Source organism: Melopsittacus undulatus, chromosome Z, assembly GCF_012275295.1.
Source record: "Melopsittacus undulatus isolate bMelUnd1 chromosome Z, bMelUnd1.mat.Z, whole genome shotgun sequence".
Classification (NCBI taxonomy): Eukaryota; Metazoa; Chordata; class Aves; order Psittaciformes; family Psittaculidae; genus Melopsittacus; species Melopsittacus undulatus.
In genome coordinates this window covers 27527577-27549678 of record NC_047557.1, presented here as the reverse complement: position 1 = coordinate 27549678, position 22102 = coordinate 27527577, and the positions used below count along the sequence as shown (strand labels likewise).

Genomic DNA, 22102 nt, shown 5'->3' with positions numbered 1-22102 from the left:
ACACGATCTTCATAACGGGAATTATTAGGTGAAGGCTGCCTGCATTTCAAATTTTAGCTTTTACAAATGCAAAGAGCTGTTATCCTTCTATGAATCCTGAATGCTTATCAGTAGGATAAAATAACTCTGTATAACCTTTGACTCTGTGATGTTTTCTCCAAGCAAAAGGGATCTTGATAATTACAGTTTAATTTTCCCAGCATAAATATATAATCATGGAACCATAAAACAGTTAGGGTTGGAAAGGATCTTAAGATCATCTAGTTCCAAACCCCCTGCCATGGGCAGGGACACCTCACACTAAACCATATCACCCAAGGCTTCATCCAACCTGGCCTTGAACACTGATGAAATAAAAATTAGGCTTATTTGAAATAACAATCTTCACACTGAAACGCAATCTTTAAACTAGCGCTACTGAAACAGGATTAAATAAACAATAAAATACAACTATGTGCTTGGAAATACGTACACTTACTCAGAGACCTTCTCAAACAATTAAAAAAACCCAAAACTTGTCCTGCTTGTCCATAGTTAAACAACATAGCACAACACTAAATCAATATTTCTACGATTTTGTTAAGACAGTAATTGTAGAGGGAAAACAGATTCCCTTCTAGACAGGCTTTAAACTTCCATTAATTTCTGAAAGAAAAGTAAGTGACTGAATCATTTGGAATCACTTGAAAATGTTTATATCAAAACTGCAGCTATAAAAGTTCTTTTGAAAACTTCCCTTTTAGATAATGAAATTCATTCAGCCAGTAAACAATGTTACATCTGGAAAAGAACTAAGTTCCCAAACTAAAACTAAGTTCCATGTATTTCTCAAATAACATGTGATTGTGCAGGACATTTTTAAAATGTGCATGTCAAAAATAGTACATTTTTAACACGGTCCATACTTCTCAGAGCTACAATATGGATTCATTAGAATTGCATAATATTCAACCTAGTCCTGTCCATGAGAGACCCAAGATACAGGAAAGAAGGATTTATGGCACTTGAAACTCTATCGTATCTGCTGCTGAATTCAATGGAAGTTGACTGACCCCCATATTGACCTGGTCAGTGCTCCTAGTCCTTCACCCTTAGGAATACCACATTTTAATCAGAAAAAGTAATTAAAAATGTCAAGCATGGATTTTAATAGTAAGATCTTAATAAGCATTTGGGTATAAAGGGCCAGATGATGCAAATCAATACACTATAATTACTTTACACCAGATAAGGGTTATTGACCAGCATATTTTCCTGTTTTCCTTTCTGCACTGGGGTCACAAAAATGCATTGCAAAACAATTACTTTGATAATAACAGAACACCCTGGCCTGTTCTTGGTTCTCAGCTTGGTGAAACTTATATGACTTGCACTATTGTTTATATACTGCTACCTAAAATCCATATGAGGCAAAGTATCTTTTCAGGGAGTTTCTGTGTGGCTCTCATGGTCATTGCTTTTGGGGCTCAACTACTGGCTTCATACAGAGACACTTGCAGCATTAGTGAGTAGTAAGTCACAACCTTCTACATTCTTAGTTTTTCAGTGCACAAAGTAAAAAGTGTTTCTATGAAGAAAGCATTGCTAGATTACCAGTAGTGTTTACTATTGTTACGGTATTGGTACATAGAAGGATGGGATCCTGTTGTACCACAGGCTGACGTAGGCCAATACTAGGATATTCACATACAACCCAGAGTTAGCCAAGGAATTCCTTAATTTCCCTGGGGTTTGCAAGCATAAAAGATTGCAAGCATGATAGGCTGAATTCTTCTGACTTGAAGTGAGGAAGAAACTCCCAAAACCACATACCTAAAGATGTAACTCAGTCTGGCAGGAGTTGCATACATGACACTTCCTTCTCTGCACTGTCCAGTTTTACACATGGAGCAATAGATAAGGAGAACCTGCTAAGCAGTGCCCTGGCCTTTGTTTGTCAAGGGATTGCAGAGACTGCAAGCCTAGTAATGACCCCAGCAATGCTGTTTCTATGCTTCAGCCCATGAGGTGGTTTCCTAAGTTACTCTTCCTAAGCTGTCTGATTCCAGGATTAGCATGATACCCCACAGCACCCCTAACCCACAAGATCCTCAGTTCATGCTGACTTCACAAATGGACTGAATCTATCCATCCTCCCCAGCTGAGGGCACTACAGTTCTTCTAGAAATCACTCTGTAAAAATTTTGGACCAGTGTCACTCAGGACATCATCTCAGAGGAAAGAGAATATATAGAGTTAGCTGGGAGAAGAACAAGATGTGGTATTTCCTTCTCACTGCTAAGAAGTGTATCTTCAAGAGAGTTCAGAAGCTTGGGAAACAAAAGTGTCTTCCCATCCCCACAGACAAGTGCTTCCTGTGACACAGACGCAGGCGTCTCTATGGAAGAGAAAGGTTTAGGAAACATACTTAAAAGGTTTGTGGGAGTAACAGACACTCGACTCCGAAAACATGCCAGTAAACATCACTGGCTCATCAACTGGAGCATGGTTCTGTTCTAAACATTACTTCTTCTCTTGCCTTCCAAAGATCTCTGAAGTGTAGCTGAATTTCTCATTAGCAAGGCACAGAATTCACAGGTTTTACTGGAGTTTGGCTTCTATGAAATTACCCTTGGTCAAGGTAATTTGACCTTCATACTTACAGCTTCTTTGCAGATTTTGCTGTCCCCTGACAGTGAAGCCACATTCTCCATCACTTGCAAGGCTCTATTCAAGTATCCAGGTGTCCACATCAGTGGCATTAGATTGTATACAGCTCTTAGCCCTTTATTCAACTCCACCTTCCCTGTGATAAAAAAAATACTTCAACGTTAATACTTTTACATTTGAGCCTTAACAGAATCCATATGAGTTGGCTCTATTTTTCAGAAGTGACAGCAATTGTTTGGCTTCTGTGGTAAAAACAACACACTCTTCTACGAACCTGCTCTGACAGAACTGCTATTATTTTATTAAGGTGCCTTCTTTTTGCCCATCTTAATGGCTACCACGTTTGTTTCCAGTTTATCCCCATGCCCGCTCCCTCATCTCCTAGGATTTTTGTCTAGATGGAAAAGAGGAAAAGCAGTGAGGTTTTCTGATTGTCATGCAGTTTTAACAGCAGCTCTGAGAAGGATGTCTGAAGATTTTGGACAAATGTCTCCCGAGCTTTTAGGCACTGACCGTGCAACATCTGTGCACTAAATCAAGGCTCCGGAGTCAACTCTTTGGCCTTTAGGTTCTCACATACGTGTCATGGCCAGACTGTACGGTATTTAAACAACACACGCTCTGGCCAATTATACAGCTTAGTATCCTTATTTCCACTTGTCCTGAGTTCAGCAGTAGTAGTCATTTTTCGCCTTGTTAGTAGCTAGTGCAGCGTTGTGCTTTTGACTTTCAGCCTGGAAACAACACTGATAACACCAATGTTTTTAGTTATTGCTCAGTAATGCTTACACCGACCAAGGACTTTCTGAGTCTCATGCTCTGCCAGGGAGGAGGGGAAGCTGGGAGGAAGCAGAGATAGGACACCTGACCCAAAAGCCAAAGGGGTATTCCATACCACTGCACATCATGACCAGTATATAAACTGGGGGCACTTACCCAAAAGGGTTAGATCACTGCTCGGGTCGGGCTGGGTATTTGTTGGCGGGTGGTGGGCAGCTGTATTTTCTTCCCTTGTTATATCCCTTATTGGTGGCAGCAGCAGTGGTTTGTGTTATACCTTAATTACAAGACTGTTCTTATCTCAACCCATGGGAGTTACATTCTTTCAATTCCCCTTCCCACCCCTCCAGGAGCAGGGGAGGAAGAAGAGGGAGAGTGAGTGAGCGGCTGCATGGTTCTGAGTTACCAGCTGAGCTTAAACCACACTAATGTAGCTTGCTTCTACTGTACAGGCAATAGGGAGAGCTGCCAAAAAAAATTTTGGTTCTTGATTTAAGACATTTTGTGCTGCAACATGTTCTTCACTGACTTTAGCAGGATCAGTGTTATCCATCACTACTGACAATGTGGCTTTTTTTTCTGACAGTAATTACCAGAGAACATGAAATTCCTATATAATAGAGGAAATGTACATCACATTGCACTTGGTCAGTACTAATTTACAATTATTGTCACTCTAAGGGTTTGATTTTTTCATTGTCCATGTAATGAATGATACTACTTCAGTGTAGCTTATGAGCTATACCTAAGCTCTTGATCAAATTTGCACACTGGCTACAATGAAATAAAACTATGAAACACACCTTACTCTTCTTCACATTGAAGAGAATAGTTTAGGAAGAGCAAGGTAATAAGTGCACAGACAAAGTTTATTGGACTATGGCTAAATTAAAATAGCTGAGGTGCTTAAAGCCACTTTATGCCTGTAGACATCTTTCATTGTCTGAGGTCAGCTCCATTAGCGTTGGCAATTCTGTGTAATACATGATGTAAGAATAAATAGCTCTTGATCTACTGAATGTCAATGTCACGGAACAAGTACTACCACCCAGACAATAGTGAAGTGCATTTGTGAAATACAGCCACTACTCAACCTATCTATATGACATAAAAACCACTCCAAACTGAATGACAATGGGCCAGCAAAGCCCCTATTTGTATGTGTATCTCCATTGGGTAACAAAGTACAGCTCCACGGAAAATCCTGCTTCCAAATTAATTTTCACATTTATCCCCCATTTGGACTAAAAAGGATGTTTTCATCTTACAGTCATGATAAATCTGAATCAGCATCCTAACTCTGACATTACGCATCATATTTTGAGGCCACATTTTAAGAACAAGTGCACTTTTCATTACCATCAATACATTCTAACATAAAATACTATGTGGTAATGGAAAAACTGCATAATCATATATTTAAAATTTATTAATTACTTTTGTCCTGGATTCCCATGACAACTTTCAGGTAAATTACCATTTTGTAGAGGACAAAACCTGTCTCCACTAAATTAAAAAATTATTTACCCTGTACCGCATTTCCCTCTAATTCTGAATATACTCTAACTGCTCTTTTATAGTATAGCATATCATAAGCAGTAAAGACTTCTTAACAGATACAGGGTAAAGGCACCAATATCTGCTGTTCACAACAGAAACATTAACTTTACAGTGAGTAAATGTTTAAAGATAGTGTTTTTCAGACTGTGCTCTCTAAACTTCTTGAGGTTTAAGGACTATTTTAAGAAGCTTACTAACTAGAATTTACTGTCCATAACCTTAAATTTGTGTTATGGAACTCTGTACTTTTGTGTTTGTTCTTTTTTAATTTGTTGGTCCACAAACCAACCAACCCTACTTCTTTCAAGAATGCCTTTCTCTCAGCTGCCAATTCAAACCAGCAGGGAGTCCTAAAGGAGGTTCCAAAGCTGTCTGATAAAGGACATACCATTCAAATCAGTACTATCCTCCAGGCCTACAAAACAGATTCAGGCTTAACTCTGAAACTGTTTCTTCCACTACTTCTCTTTTCCTCAGCTTTCTCCTTGATCACCTTTTAATAAAGTGAAGATGCCAACTTAATTCAGCCACTGAAGACAAGAGGGAAAAGATGACTGTAAGGGAGGTAAAACTTACCAAGGAATGCATAGCCATACAGCTGGGAGCTAAAACCCACAGTACTTGCTTGCTTGAGACCTGTAAGCACTAGCGATGCTCCAAGATTTTTCTCCTCTTCCCACTGCAAATAATGTAAACTAAGTAAGTGCTCCTTGACAAACATAAAATGGCAACAGCCAAAGACTTTAAGGCTTTCATCAGATGTCTCAGCAGTAACAAACCACTAAATATGTCTAGTGGTCAGAGTTACAGTACGTATATCCTGAGGAACAGCACACAATACACCAAGAACACCTTTCTTTCCAGAAGGCAGAGGTTAATGAGTGCATTTCCTTCAAAACACAGGGCTACATGAATTTACACTGTTCAGCCTAAGCTCTGTCACTGTCCTGTATGTCCTACCACTTGCTTCAGACTAACACTGCTGAAGAAAAGATTCCATGGCTTCTGTGCTAAAGCAGCCTTTTCTTTTAAGTACGTGGCCAAATACATGGTTCTTTATTCCTCACTAGAATAGGAAAATGCTGAAAGAATATGCTGCTAATGGCTGCTCCAAGTCCAAAATCTTTATTGTGAAAAGAACATATGCAACTCTCCAAGGCCCCTGTATGCCCAAGGATTAAAAGTACAGCTGTCTGTCCAGCTAGAGAAGTCCCAGCTGTTTGAGCCAGACCACCAGTGTTGGTTAACAAATGGCACCCTCTCAGTAAGTACACTAAAACCACAAGAGCAGTTTGAATTTTGTTTTGCTATGGGATAGTACAGTATATTTTTCAAGACCAGAGAAGCACAAACATTGAGGATAAATGTCTCCTTATTGCAAGTGAAAGGAGATGAACAATTCCCATTGCTAAGAAAATAATAAAAAGGACGCTATAAAAAGACAATAGACTGGAGGAAGTCTGACTTGCTAACACATGGATTTTCTGGCAGGGTACTTGTGTCTTGCTTATTATCTTATGACCTGAAACAAATATCCCTGGCAAAACATCCAAGTTTTCTGAAAAATTCCCCAAGGTACACTCAGTCTTAAAACCACAAAGGTTCAACCTTCTAATTTAATGAATTATTCAAAGATGTCTTTTTCAAAGTATGGTATTGTTCCATGTCTCCATCTGGGTGCTACAAGAATTTGCATGTTATCATCTGACAACAAAATACTATCACCTAACAGCCAGGCAAGGTATTTGCCTGACCCTGAAAAGCGATACAAGGAGACAGGGCTGTTTCATGCTGAATTCAGCACTGCAGCTAAATGTTATAGGAAAATCAGACGCAACTGGAAAAACAAGGCTTATATGGCCTAGGCTCTTTTGTGAGCTAGCCCATTTGGCTCCACAAGCTGGAGGAACTGCAAGAACTTAATGTTAACAGCTTTCAGTGGCAGGTAGCAATCATAGTGATTGTTTGTAGCAGTCAAGGAGGCAACTTTCTGGGGAGAGCCAAGATCAGTCAGGCTTTCAGTGGTTTTTACAACAGCAGAAAAATCACCACTCTCTATCACCACTGCTACACACACTAAGGACTAACACAGTCAGATGCCTAAGATTCAGCTCTCAAAGTTAAAAATCATTCTATCAGGCTGCTGAACCCTAAGCTACTGCCAATAGCCTGTCTGCAGCAGCAAAACGGCTCACCTGTCTCACACCTTTGAAAAGGGAATGGAACTTTCAGGAACAGCTGAGCAGACTTCATAATTCTGTTTACCACCACTTCTTAAATCAAACACAGAAAATTGTTACTGAGTGTTATGAGGTATTGAATGGTACTCTGTATAATGTGTACGCAGAAAAATATGGCTTATTGCTGGCACTGGAGAGGGTAATTTCAAAATGCCACAGCTATATACTACTAAATGTCACAGCTGTATGAATATGCTTGCCGTAAATGTGTCACGCGTCCACACAATCCTTACTTGCATATTCAGCTTTCATGAAATGTTATACATATTGACAAATTCTTATCTTTGCAGTCAGGATATATGAACATGGACAAACACAATGGGAAAATGAGGTTTTGTTTCCCCTGCTTTTCATATACAAGTGATTACGCTTACTTCTGTGGATTGAAGCATAATACAGAACGTGAAAACTGAAATAACAATCCAGTTTAGTAAAACCTTAAGGCATCTGTAACATGTATTTTGGAAGATGCTTCATGTAAGGCAAATGAAGGCTTCAAGCATTTTCCTGTGGATGACATGCTATTGAACGCTTGTGCCAAACCACATGAAAAGTAACTGCCTAAAGTGACAAACATGGCAGAGCCCTTTGCTGATACCTAACTGAGCCCCTTCTGCAAAGGAAGAACAGAATGTGACTTCTGAAAGCCTGAACTGCCATATTGTCCTTAAGCAAGCATGATGTGAAAGAAAGCCCTAATCCTTGGAGACAGGAGAGATGCAACAAATTGAGCTTTAAAACAAATACATACTGGAAACAATACACCCAAAACCAAATTGGGTAGCAAAAATCCTAGTGAAAATGCTTTATAATTCCTCAATATCACCATTACCAAGGTCTAATGGTACACAATAACCACCAAACAGGCTGCTACACAAGAGGTGACACAGTTATTTTGTTAACTGATAAACCCCTTTTTAAAGTGAACTGAAATGTCTTTTCATTATCTTCCAATGCGATTTGAAAATCGCAACACATATTCCTTTTCAGAGGAAGGGGCAAAAAGGGTGACAAGTGATTTTATGGCTTTCATATTTTGTGTTTCTTTTTTTTTATTTTCTTCTGCAGTTGTAAAACTAATGACAAATAAAAAAATAATATTCTTTTTTCCCAGGTAAACTTAAGGGAAATAAAGACTAAATACCCAACTGATATTCAGAAACAAAGGTTTTTGTGCATCATTTTGTTTGGTCAGCTTACCGTATGTTCATGTTTAGCTGCCAGGTACTGGTATAAAACATAAAGAGAAAGAAGCTGTGTGGATAATTCATCAAAACTTTCTTGCAGCATGATCTCTGTTACTACTGACACAGCATCTAGGGAGGAAAACAATACACAATCAGCAACTGCAAGTTTACACAGTTCACTTTCATACCTACTCAGGTTCATTGATACTTTATTGATGTAGAATGTTTTGAAGTACTTAGAAAGAAAGTTAAATTTCTTATGACAGGTAATGTGGAATTAGTCTTACTCGCTTGGGTTACTCGACATACTATGAGAAGGAAGAATAGGTTGAATAGCATGAGAACACAGAAGGGATCTTTCCAAACTCAGCTCTACACTCTTCAACTGGCTCTTCTTCGCTCAGCCCTTCAATCATTAACACAAAAAAAATCACAAAAATTACTTCTTTGTTCTTGTGTTTAGATTACAAACAAGAGAAGACCAGATTAAACTCAATGCTTTAAGGTGACAGGAGAGTACAATGGAGAAATGTTGTCAGAGATCACCCACAGCACTCACTGTATTCATCAAACAGTGCGCTGGAGATGTTCCACAGGGAGTCCCAGTGACACTCCCTGTCAGGAAGGACAGTTTGTTAAGCAAAAGAACTCAAGCCTATCACAAAAAAGAAACATGGATTGAATAAGGTGTACTTCACAGATAGGGGAGCTCACAAAATAAAATAAAAATACGTATTAATTTGCAATTTAGCAAAACTTTCATGACATAAAGCTACACAGAGTGGGCAATTCTACTGTCTCTTTCACTTATTTGTTTTACAAGAGGCTTAAGCAAAGAAACACTTACTGCAGAGTCTACAGTACCAGAAAACCTGCAGTAAAATGAAAATCTTAAATATCTGTCATCAAATATGAGAGGACTATTCAATTTGTTCTTGTGGTTAGATTACAAACAAGAGAAGACTGGATTAAATTCAATGCCTTAAGGTGAGAGTACAATGGAGAAGAAATGTCAGAGATCACCCACAGCACAGGACAATTCATGAGAAGACTATTCAACTCTTATATAGTCAGTAGTGGAAAGACGGGCAACCCAGAACAGCAATTCAGCATAGCTGGCTCTCTCTAGTGACAGAGACAAAGTCTAAACAAATGGTTTAGCTATGCAGCTTTTTTAATAACTAAATGTACAAAAAATTAACTCTATCAACACACATTTTCATTCTTGTAACATTCTAGTTGTCACTAAAAACTCATATGATCTTGTCAGCATGTAAGTCAGACTTGCAAAAAGTGGAGAAGTTGATTTATATTTGGAATGGGATTAATCACAGTAGAAATTATGAACTGCACATGTTTCAAAATTACATAATGAATAAAAACCCAACAGAAATGAGATAAATAAACCTGCAGAAAAGTAGCTTAAAGAAAAAAAGGCATTATGTTTTTAAGGTGACTTCAGAGAAAATATGGCTGAAAGCTTCTAATTCAAAGAAAGGCTCTGCAGATGTAGGAGCATACAACTAAGGATGCAGAACTGCATTCTTACACATAACATATTTTCTTACCTTCGTATTTCTTCTGCTTTATAAAACAATCCAACAAAATATTGAAAGTGAAATTATCTGGAAAAATTCCATACTGAACCTGAAGAAAAGAAGGAAAAACCAGTGTGAAGATCTGTTTTTCCAAGTCTTCCCAGGTATAGTACTGCAGGTTATCAGAAAGATGAAAACCACACCATTGCACACTGATGCTATGCAACACCCAAGCAACCCAAGGATATTAGCACAGCTTCTGTGATGGAGGCCTTCTAACTTCTGATGTATCGGCTTTGCTTTGGCACTTTATGTGAGCCTTTGGGACCAGGAGAAGCACTGTCTATCAGGTTTTTATGCTTCTGCGTCTAGCATGTTTCAGACACCATATTGTTTAAAACCAAAAATCCTCCTTGGAAAGAAGATAAAATTCAAGTGCAACATTAATTTTTGCTTTGGTAAAGAAATACCCGAACTGAAAACCACAGTCTACAGGACCTCGCTACAACAGAGGTTCCAGGTCAGCCACATTTTCTCAAAAAAGCTGGTCAAATATATTCATGACTTTTCCTTGTGAAAACTTACCTTGTTTTTTAATGTGTATAAGGCTTTGTCTTGTGCACCATATTTTAAGCATTGTCTGATCCAGGTATGGATGGTCCAGTCTCTCAAGTACCAGCAATTTGGGCTATGCCGAAACCTAAAGGATGATAAATGGTCCAGTGACAATATGACTCCTTGTTTTCACAGAAACAAATACTGTAATCAAAAAACTATGAGTTTCAGAACCCCTGCCTTCCATAATCTCAAATATATATCTACCTGGTTTGACTTTGCAGTCAGTCACTGCTCTCCAAAGAGCTCCAGCTAGCCCCTTAAAATAAGGGAAAGAAAACTTAGATACACTTTAATAGTATGTATGAAGGTGAAATCAGGCCTTTTCACAAATGCATAATATTTTAAACTTCTCACTTTCCAGGAAGTGTACTGCTTTCCCCCTGGAAAGATAAATACCATAAACCAATAACCTGGTATACTTATGAAAGCCAACTGAGATTGCTATAAAGGCTGTAGTGCTTTTTAACCTTGTCCTTCTCATTGTGTCACATTGTATCCTTGCTGATCTCATCAAAGAACAACACTGCTTTATGACTGATGACATAAGCAAGTACCAAAATTACATCAAAATACAGATTGGTCTGAACTTCAGAGCTGGTGTAATCTGGTGTCTCTCACCCTTTCTAACTCATGCCTTGTTTCAACCACTTAATTATTTGTCAGCACAGGCAATCCCTGGGCAGCTACATGCTTCATTTGCTTCAGAAATGCTTCAGCAGTGAGGCATGCCTCATGCAAGGAAAAACTGCTGGAGAGCACTCCCCTGCACCAGCTGCCTTGTTCGCAACTGATGCTTCTTTAACCTGTTCTGATTCGCGTCATGCCATGGCTTCAGCAGTCTTCCCAGGCAACCTACTTCAGCACTCAAGCAATTTGTACATTTAAATACTCTTCAGTTCAGCCTCTTTTATTCCGTCCTTATTTAGACATACACACTCTGCTTTGTATTTGTGTAAGTGGTGACAAAAAGCATATGGAGCTTTACCTTTGGCAAAGACTCAAAAAACAATTAAGAGCCAAGTGGTAGGAGTTGCTGTCATGGTTCTGGGCTGAATTTCACATCCCAATGTGAAGAGATGCATGTAACCCTTCTCAATTCAAACTGTATGCATGAAAAACGGGCTCACTCCCCAGCACTTACTGTAGAAAATGTCAGTGACTGAGCTGGGCTCATGTGCAGATGCTTACAGCCTCAAGCCAAGCTGCAGCACCATTTGGAGGCAGGACTGGCTCTTCCATATGAGTGAACATGCTTTCCAGAACATTTATCAGATTAACGTGGCCAGCAACATTCTTTCCCCTTCAGTGAATCGCCCTGTATTGCATCCCATGGCTAAGGGCTACACAGATGACCAACCCTGGAAAATTACTGCAGCCCAGAGAGCCTTCAGGATGCAGAAGACATTTGTGCCAAAACCCTGCTAAATAACTAGACAAAGTCTAAATATATGGGTTTGTAAGTAGCACATGAAACCTCCCAATTAAATTAGAATTTAACAGAAAAAGAAAAGCAAGCTTTGAATATTAAATTACGAACATCCATTTTGTTGCTCTAATTGCTTTGCATTTTCTTCCCACTGGAGTTCAAATATTGGGAACAGCAAGAATGTACATTTGCTTTCATTAAAGTTCTGCTTCAATAATGCTTGCAGGAAGCATCAATTACAGGCATTTGGACTTAATCATATTTTAATGAAACAATTATCTAATTGCTACAGACTGCTTCACCAGCCATTTAAGATGGGTCAGAGTGCAACACCAGTACCCAGCAATAAAGCTGCCAGCATCTTTTAAAGTTGTTTCATTAAATGGTTAATATTATTTTGCAAGGGGAAAATAACAGACTTGTCTTATAAAACCATGACACTGATGCTCTCAAAGACTTGGGCCTTTCTTCTGATATAATCTTTGGCATCCTTCCTACTAACTAGTTACACAGGAAGGAAACAGACATTAAAAAAAACAAACAAAACAACAAACCAAACAAAAACCCCAAAGGTTTTAATGGGTTTGAATATCCACTTTTTTCAGAGCTATATTTATTATCTTGAGTACACCACAGTGAAAATGAGCACTCCAATACCTCCTGCACCTTGGAAATGCTATAGCCTACTGTAATGGTGAAATGCTTCTAGGTTTCAAAGTCAAATTGCACTTTAACAGTAAAGGCTTAACACAGATGTGATGAGGTCTAGAAACAGGATGAAACTGGTCCTTAACACAAGTTTCTGGAATTGAGATGCACAAAATTCAGAGGCATGTTATAAAAATTATATAAAACAAAGAAATCTTCATGTGGATTTTGTATGGCTGAGACTGATCTGAGTGTGTGTGTGATAAGATTTATCAGTTATAATTACTAAATGCTACTATTAAGATCTTTATGCTCAGACCAGGTCCCCACTGTGATAGGTACTATGTAAATAAAAAGCATACAGCTTCTCAGCCAAATAACTTTCTAGTTAATTCTAATAATTAACTACAAAACAGTTGCCTGGGAATGAAGAGAGGGGACTGGTGCCAAAATTTTTCTGTCTCCATGTCAACAAGAATGCAATGCATATGCATGTACACGATCCCTCAAGACTACAGACTTCCATTAATCCATGATGAGGTAGAAGGAGAATTGGAAGTGAAAGGGAAACAGGCACACTGCAATGTTCAGTTGTTTCTGATCCATAGAATGCTGGGTTGAGCTCTGTCTCTCTTCTACTAGCTAAGAATAGAAACCAACAGAGTATCTGTTTTTACAGATAACCTAGGCAAACTAACCAAATATTATGGCAGACATTTTTATTTGAAAGGGAATCAGGGAAAAGAGGAGATTGATGGTCATTTTGACAAGCATTAATGTCATCATGCTTCTCTTATTCCACAAAATACAGAACAGGATAAAATTAAGCAAGGCAGTATGTTCAGAACTGATGAACAAAACCAGAAGGAAACTAAAACAACAGCAAGCAGAGGATTTAGAGTGAATTAAATATAGGAAGCCTCTAACAACTGCTGCATATTTAATGGAAAGATCAGGAGTTACATTGCAGATGTTTGCTGCTGAAACTATTTTTTCTCAGAACTAATACAAAGCTAAGAAGCATATGATTCTTATAAAGTGTTCAGAAAAGATGAGTATTAGAGGACCTCCTGAAGTGTCCCTGGTATACTTTAATGTTAATGACTAAGGAATCAATATGGTCATCCTTCCAGTCATTGAACTGAGAACATCTGTCCCCACAGGGAACAAGAAGAGCATGTGTAAGAAAACGAGTTCCTAAAATATCAAGGTCATTGTGAATCTAACAGCACACAGTGCAATGGTACTAGAATTCCCCTTATTTTGGAAAATTATTCAAATTATGTAGTCCAGAAATTTGATTTTTCATTAAACCACCGCTTTCTACTTCCAAATTACTATAACCTGGAAGAGATACAGTGAGTGTACAGCCTCAGTACAAGGAAAGCAGGACATTTTTATGCAGGTGAGTGGACTGTCTCTCTTGCTCACAAACTGGCTGCCACACTGGGCTAATACATTTTTAGATTATTAATTTCCTGCATAAGGCCCTGTTGCTTATTTACAGCAGTGCTGAAGTACTCATGACATGTTAAAAAAACTGAACAACGGAGAAGTTTATCAGATGCTGAGAGTGCTTCTACTTACAGAAATGTCTGGCTCACTTCTGTTGGTGCCTCCCACACTGCAGAAAAGCTGAGCTGCTTCACTTCTTATTTTATAAGGTCTTCCAAATTTGTCTGGTGCCATCAAGTGGTGATACACTCTAGAGCTGCTTTTACATACCTTGTATTCTCAAGGAAGTAATATACATCCACCCTGAGAGCAAAGAAGCACCAAGCGGCTGGACTGTATTATTTTCCCTAGGTTTGGTATAGGGGAGTTCTTGTTTTGGAGACAATCACAATAAGGAAGATGGTGAAGGAAAATTTTCCGGATTACAGAAAAGCAAATTCTGCATAAGTTATTACTTCTGCTACCAGGAACAGCTCTCCTGTACAGAGGAAAGCAAGCTCAGCAGATCTGTTCTAATTCTTTCATAAGCTGATGACAAGCTGCCATTTTGGCTTTCTTAAAGGTCGATCCAATTCCTGGTACTGCCAGATGCTATCCTTGTGCAACACGCTATGTTTTCTTCCCCTTTCCCCTCTCCTCTCCCCATCTGTGAAAAGGGATGAGTTTCTTTCCTTTCTCCGAATTTATCTAACCCATTAGGAAGTGTTTTGCAATGTTCTACAGATCCAGCACATAGAACTGTATGATCTCTTAGGTGTCCAGATTTCTCTAAGACATTCTAAATTTCACCTGCATTGTGCTTTGCTAATTTTCCATTACCATATATAAAACCAACTCCATAAAACCTCTTGTACTATGATAGCAACCTTCCAATATCTGAAGGGGGCTTATAAGGATGCTGGAAAGGGACTTCATCAGGGACCGTACTGATAGGACAAAAGGTAAAACTTAAACAGGGGAAGGTCAGGTTGGGTGAAAGGAAGAAGTTCTTTACTGTGAGGGTGGTGAGGCACTGGAACCGGTTGCCCAAAGATGTGATAAATGCTTCATTCCTGACAGTGTTCAAAGCCAGGCTGGACAGAGCCTTGGGCAATATGGTCTCGTGTGAGGCATCCCTGTCCATGGCAGAGGGTTTGGAACTAGATGATCTTAAGGTCCTTTCCAACCTTAACCATTCTATGACTCAATGATGTTCTTCTCTGATCTTAAGTTTTAGAGATTCCTGTACATCTTCTGCCACATTGCAAGGAAGTGGAGAAACCAGCAACAGGACACTCAGCAATCTCAATTCTTTCATTATTTCTAATATACATCGTTCATATGCATTATTGTACTTTCCTCAGAGTTAAAAATAAAAAGGTTTGACATGCTGTTAGTCCCCTTGTAGGATCTAGTTCAGGAAAGGAGCGAACCTACCTAGTGGTATGCACTGTAGCAAATTTCTTACACCTATGCTTCAGATCTTCATTACTTCTGTTAGAACTAGAGAGAAATATGGGTTTGCAAGTTGATTTGCTTTAATCAGGAGGGGAGAGTGCCAGATTTCTTCTCATCCACTTAAAATTCTAAAAAGTCCTGAAGCAAAACGTAAGGAGACTTAAAATGAGTAAGTATCATAAGAAATGTCTCTGTGAGCCAGGAAGAAGCTCTCTCAATGGAATGAATCCAAAGCCACACTATGTTTTGCACAAGGCATACAGGCTGTGAAGCTCCTTGGCAATGCCATGTTTTTTTCTTCCCAGACACATTTTTTAAGCTACAGTGCATAATGATCAAATGGATTCCAGGCAGGCTTAGCTTGGAAACTGAAAAGCTAAGGAAACATCACCCAAAACTCCTCCTTTGTTTGTCATTTTGAGCCATAGGTCTTGGGAAAAATCATCTGCATTTTAGATCTGCCTCAGACGCATTGCTCATGTGTCAGCGTCAAAGGCAACAGCTCTGTAAAAATCTTTGCTGACTGAATTTCTTTTAAAAACAAACAAAACTTCATTTTTTTCCATGTTCTTTGCCTACATCTTAGCCTATACCTTTCTTTGTATGCGTTTTAAAAATTTCATATATAAATGTATCAGTCCTATATCAAATACCTCATGCATTAACTGACTACACTCGTGAAAAAAGAGGGAAAACTTTTCTTCTGTGTTGAAATAAAAAACTCAACCAACACACATAGTATAAGAAATCAGTTACGAAAAGCAGTAACAGGACAGGTTTAGTAAAATAAACAAATAAACTGTAAAAGAGGATAGTGTAATGCTGAGGCAGAATTGTACTCTTACACATGAAGAGAAGCCGTTTGCAGATTCCATGAAGAAAGCCCACGTTGAGCCTTTAATCTATTTAATTTTATTGACTTTCCCCAGTCTTTGATTTCTAACTAAATTTAGCTCAATTGCTTTGGTCACCTCCACATGAACAGCTATTTTCTGCACAGTGTCTTTCATTCAGAAGTTGCACAGACCTCTAACATCAGTGATGAATATGGCCTCAAATCAGGTCCAAACAATCAGTTTTTAGATACAGGGTTTTTTTATAGTTTTTTTGACTGTGCAAAAGCACAGTCAAACATCAAGGCTGAACCGGAGACATAAAGAATACTTACAGTGTTAGATCTTGCTTTCCACTTACACCACATTAAGCTTTTGTATCTGTCTGCCTCAATGTTGCAGGTTTACCTGTGTCTTAAATCTTTATGGCCCAGATCTGGGAGAGGAGATATTCTGTGTAGAAGTACATACTATAAAGTCATTTAGAAGGTCTCAGGATATCAACTTGGTAACCACCCTCTCCTAACAACTGAATGGACTGAATTCACTGTTCAGTAATCTCAGAGTAGTAACTGCATTGCTCAAAACCCCACTCCCACACCAGAAAACAAAGCTGCACTAGGCCTCTTTCCAATGATGACTATCACACAGAAACACACCATAGAGTAGCTAGGATCTAGTTTATCTTTTACTGACCTAGATACTGTGCCAGCCAGTTATTAGAGTCGATTAACAAATGACAAGCTGAATTACTGATGCAACAAGCATTTCTGCCCATTGTTGTCAATCTTTTGTATCACTAAATGCTCTTCTTCCTGTTGACAGATTTAAGGCACATTTGTGAGCAAAACATAAAGAACAGCCTTGTTATGCTAAAAAGAAAAATAGTATCATCAAATAGCTGCAAGGTCCTAGAAAAATGTTACAGATTTCAAAACAATGTATGAATGGAGAAGCAGTTTACTGCAGCACCAAAGAAATGTTTTGCTTACATATGTTTATGTATATAATGTTATATATATGCTTATATATAATTTCTCCTATGAGGAAAGGCTGCAAGAGTTGGGATTGTTCAGCCTGGAGCGGATTCCAGGGAGGATTCAGTTCTTAAAGGAGCCTATAAGAAAGATGTGGAAATACTTTTTTGCAGGGCCTGTTGCAATAGGACAACAGGTGATGGTTTTAAACCAAAGGAGTGGAGATTCAGGCTGGATGTGAGGAAAAAGTTCTTTACAACGACAGTGGTAAAATACTGGAACAGGCTGCCCAGAGAGGTGGTGGATGCACCATCCCCGATGCATTTAAGAGACATTTAAGGCCAGGCTGGATGTGGTCCTGGGCAATCTAATTTAGATGCCCCTACTCATTGCAGGGGGATTGGACTAGATGACTTTGAAGGTACCTTCCAATCCAAACTATTCTATCATTTAAAAACAGACATAAGAACTACCACAAAACTAACGGCAGCAGATCCAGAGATACAGCAAAGTCTGAAGCAATTTACTGGGATTCCTGTCTCTGAAAAGTACCTGAATTATTTATCTTTTCTTCCATCCACAGGCAGTGAACATAACAGCAGCTCTTCTAGCCTTCTGCCATGAAGTTACACTAAGCAGCCTTCAGCCCCTCTAGAATCATTTGCAAAGCAAAGAGGAGGAATGCTTCAAACAACTCGAACAGTGTGACCAGCAGGTGGAAGGAGGTGATCCTGCCCTTCTACTCTGCTCTTGTGAGACCTCACTTGCAGTATTGTGTACAGTTCTGGTGTCCCCAACATAAAAGGGACATGGAATTGTTGGAACAAGTCCAGAGGAGGCTAGGAGTATGATAAGGGGGCTGGAGCACCTCCATATGAAGACAGGCTGAGAAAGTTGGGGCTGTTCAGCCTGGAGAAGAGAAGGCTGTGTGGAGACCTCATAGCAGCCTTCCAGTATCTGAATGGAGCCTATAGGGATGCTGGAAAGGGACTCATCACTGGGGACTGTAGAAATAGGACAAGGGGTAATGTGTTTAAACAGGGGAAGGTCAGGTTAGATATAAGGAAGAAGTTCTTTACTGTGAAGGTTGTGAGGCACTGGAACACATTGCCCAAAGAAGCTGTGAACGCTCCATCCCTGACTACAGATGTTTTACAAAACCTGCATCTTAGCCAGCAGCTTTTGCGGGGATGCCAAAGGGAAGCCTGCTTTCCAGTAACTATTCAATAAGCCTAACAGATGTAGCACAAAAGCTTTTCAAGCTGAAAAGACAGTGACTCAAAGTTTTACTGTCATTCAGTGTCAGAGGGAACTGAATCGGACTTAGGGCTAAAATTTAAGAGTTTCTGCCTCTAGCACTAAACTTAAACTATGACAATACCCCCCCTACACATTAAAAAGGAATACTTTATGGCTATGCATAAAACCGCTGTCAACAAAAGCCAATAATGATTTATTATTTTAAGGGCAGGAAAAAAACACAGCCTGTAACTAGACACTGCTATTACAGTATCTACGAACACCAACCTTTAGCAGTACCCAATGTACAGCCTAAATTTAATCTGAGACAAAATTAACACAATTTTGTCAGAGACCTAATTCACTGAGAGCTAGAGTCTGCACTGTAACAGGGTTGCATTTTCTATTTATTCCACTCAAATTCTTTAGGCTTCATAAAATATCTCGCAGAAATACATTACACACTAGCTTCAAACTCCTGTAATATTACACCCACTGACACAACCCTGACACTTTCTGGCTTGATCACAGTTTAACTTGCACACATTACAAGCCATGGATACCTCTGTCTTGACTATCAAAGGCTGTAACAGAGAAGTATAAGAGCCAAACAGTTTATTCTGCAAATTTGTTGGGTTTCACACCACATGCAACCTAAGCAAAACGGAGGTGCTAGAAAGAGACTGCTGTGGGAATACAAATATTGAATGGATCCCAGGTGTCAACTTTAGCAAGGGAAGAGCCAAACTTTACAGTTGCTTTCAAACACTTCAAAAACTGGATTGGCACAGTTCAGGTTTGTCCTGGTTTAACCCCAGCCAGTAACTCAGCATCACACAGCCATTCTCTCATCCCTCCTTTTCTTTCCTCTGGGCAGAACTGGGAGGAGAATCAAAAGAATGCAAACCCCACAGGCTGAGATAAGAACAGTCCAATAACTAAAGCTTTGGCACAGGCATTGTAGGCAAGGCAGGAGGGTGCGTTGCCATTTTACTCCCACGTGTCTGCTGCCACTGGATGCAGTCCTGCTCCACTCACTCCCTAATGGAACTAAGCAGAAAGCACGTGATTAGGCTAAAGAACAAAGTATTTTTCCCTTTTGTTAAATGAAAACAGTAGTGAAAGAGGAGAGATGAGAATTAAATAAATGACAATTTAAAGAGGATGATCATAAAGTTGACTTTAGAGATTTAAGCCAGCTTTACATCCACTCCAATTCTTGGGAAAAGATACTACTCATAAAGGTGCAAATCTGCTTGCCAAGACAGTTGCCAAAATCTGTGTGCTTTCAGCTTGACAAGCTCCACAGTGAAGGAGGGGGGTCATCAAAATCCACACTAATTTTTCAGCAAGAGAAAGAAGGAATATTTATTGTGTCTATATTTACAGCTGAGAAAACAAGTTTCTACCAGCTGCTCTCTTGTGTACTTCTTTCCAATTTTAACAGCAAACCCAAGAAAGCATTATTACACCCACTGGTGTTGGCTGTTTAAGTGCTTCCTAAACTAGATCCTGGGTAAAATCCTCACCTGATCCAAAGAGACAACACATGGCTCCCCAGTTACCAGGGACCTGCCCAATCTAATGAGGACCTGGCACATCATGCATATTCATGGATCATTAACTAGACTGGAAAGCAAGGACAATTCCAGCAACTTTTAAGGACATGCAGCCCAGTATCCCACAGAATCTGTCAGGTGCTGAACACAGAAACCAATTGCTGAGAGCTGCTACAGTGTAACTCCTGAAATTACCAACTCCACATTTAACAAAGCCCTTCAGGGTTTTAAACTAATGTAGCAAAGGAGAGACAGGGAGGCAACTAAAAAGCATAGGGGCATTCTCCTTCAGGGAAAGGGGACACACCAGAATTTTAAGAAATACATAAAGGGATATTAAAAATACTTTTTTTTAAAAAAAAGAAAAAGGAAGAAAAAAAACCCAAACCAAAAACGCAAGGAAGAGATTATTCTGCCGAGGAATCGAAGATTTGCCAAGTAAAGGACAAACGCAGAAAAAGAGGTAACAGGGACTTTGTCAGAACAGTCACAGGTAGCTGAGCAGAGTGATGAGAGTGCTTTGTACAGAGAAGCACTGAAGATGCAGCTGGCCTCATTGCTGCAGACAGTATAGGTATGTTACCTGGAGCACGCACTCACACAGCTTTAAAAATAGCTCACTAGAGCAGGATTAAAATAAATAAAGAAAAAAACGCTAACCAAAACCTCAAAAAGTAGGTGAACTGAAGAACCATTTTTTTCCACTTTGCTACTGGACATCTTACATTCAGAAATCTGCACTTTTATTTTCCATTTCTGGAAAACAGAGAGAGTCATAACCTCAGAAATCACCCCAGGAAAATGTGAAACTATGATCTTTGCTTATCAGAACCTCTATTTAATTACAGCAAAGCATTGTTTTGTGGGGCTGTTTGCAATATGAGCTTCTTCTCCCCTTAGGGAGGAAAACACTTTTTCATAGGCATGAATGTATATGTAAAAATAATCAGCCACAGAAGTTGAATTTCAGTCTTGTTCTGTACTCCAATGTTTCTGGATATTTCTGAAGAATATGGGAGTATTTAGAAAAAATGAATCACGGAAGGAAACAAGCAATGGAAGCTGGCTTTTAAATTTTTTTATTACTGGGGCCAAAAAGAAATCTACAGCCTGACGGATATAATCAAGATATCTTCTCAATCTCTCGATAACTGGTCATTGGCCCAACATTTATAGTCCTACAGAAGCATAAATATCCACCTCTGTAAATAAAAGAAGCCAACTATTTGAAAACTAACATTCCCCATCATTTAAAAGCTAAAGAAATGTATGCTAAAGTAAGCATCTCTCATCCCTGTCACAGTAATTTCAATTTTATTGACAACCATTTTGTCTATAATGGAGTATAACAACACAAAAGAAGATCAGAGCTATACCTGTGGTGCATTATTTCATCCCTTACTGTGGTCATCTTTGTGTTTTTTTTCCATTTTCAAAGGCTTTCACCTTCTGGAACCTGCACATCTGCTACCTGTTACTACATACTATGCAGCAACATGCAACACAACCACAGCTACTCACAAACACAACACATGCTCACACAACACTGGATCCTATTAGTAAATGGAGCATCTTCACTGTTACCAAGAAAGTACCAGTCCAGTAAGATGGTGTAGGCCTTTTTTACACGCTTTATCAGACTGTATCCACCTTACACATTCTGTGGCACACAGCAAGCTTACAGACAACAATGATATGTTTAAAGTTAAGATCATACATGTTTTTCCTTTTACAGAGTAAAATGAGGGAAAGCTCTCACTGAAAAAGCACATGAACATTGTATCTCATATGTTAGATGCGTAACACAGGAAAAAATATTTTAGTGCTTTTCTCCTTCTGTCCATCAGTCTACATTATAAAATTTACACATGACTTATCATTCAACCAGACTGACAATCTTAAAAAAGGTGGTGCAGAACAGGGCTTGTCATGTAATAGAATGTCAGCAGAGATGCC

At 39.1% G+C, this 22102-nt stretch overlaps 1 protein-coding gene across 1 annotated transcript in view; it reads right to left on the bottom strand.

Annotated features, from left to right (window-relative positions):
• Nucleotides 1-22102, bottom strand: part of MRPS27 (mitochondrial ribosomal protein S27) — a 47296-nt gene that overhangs the window by 6262 nt on the left and 18932 nt on the right. The window contains exons 5-9 of the mRNA XM_005155021.3: nt 10540-10654; nt 9985-10063; nt 8430-8545; nt 5566-5668; nt 2643-2785 (exon numbers count right to left, since the gene is read on the bottom strand). Of these exons, the coding sequence (XP_005155078.2) occupies nt 2643-2785; nt 5566-5668; nt 8430-8545; nt 9985-10063; nt 10540-10654 (556 nt within the window). The remainder of the gene's footprint in view (nt 1-2642; nt 2786-5565; nt 5669-8429; nt 8546-9984; nt 10064-10539; nt 10655-22102) is intronic.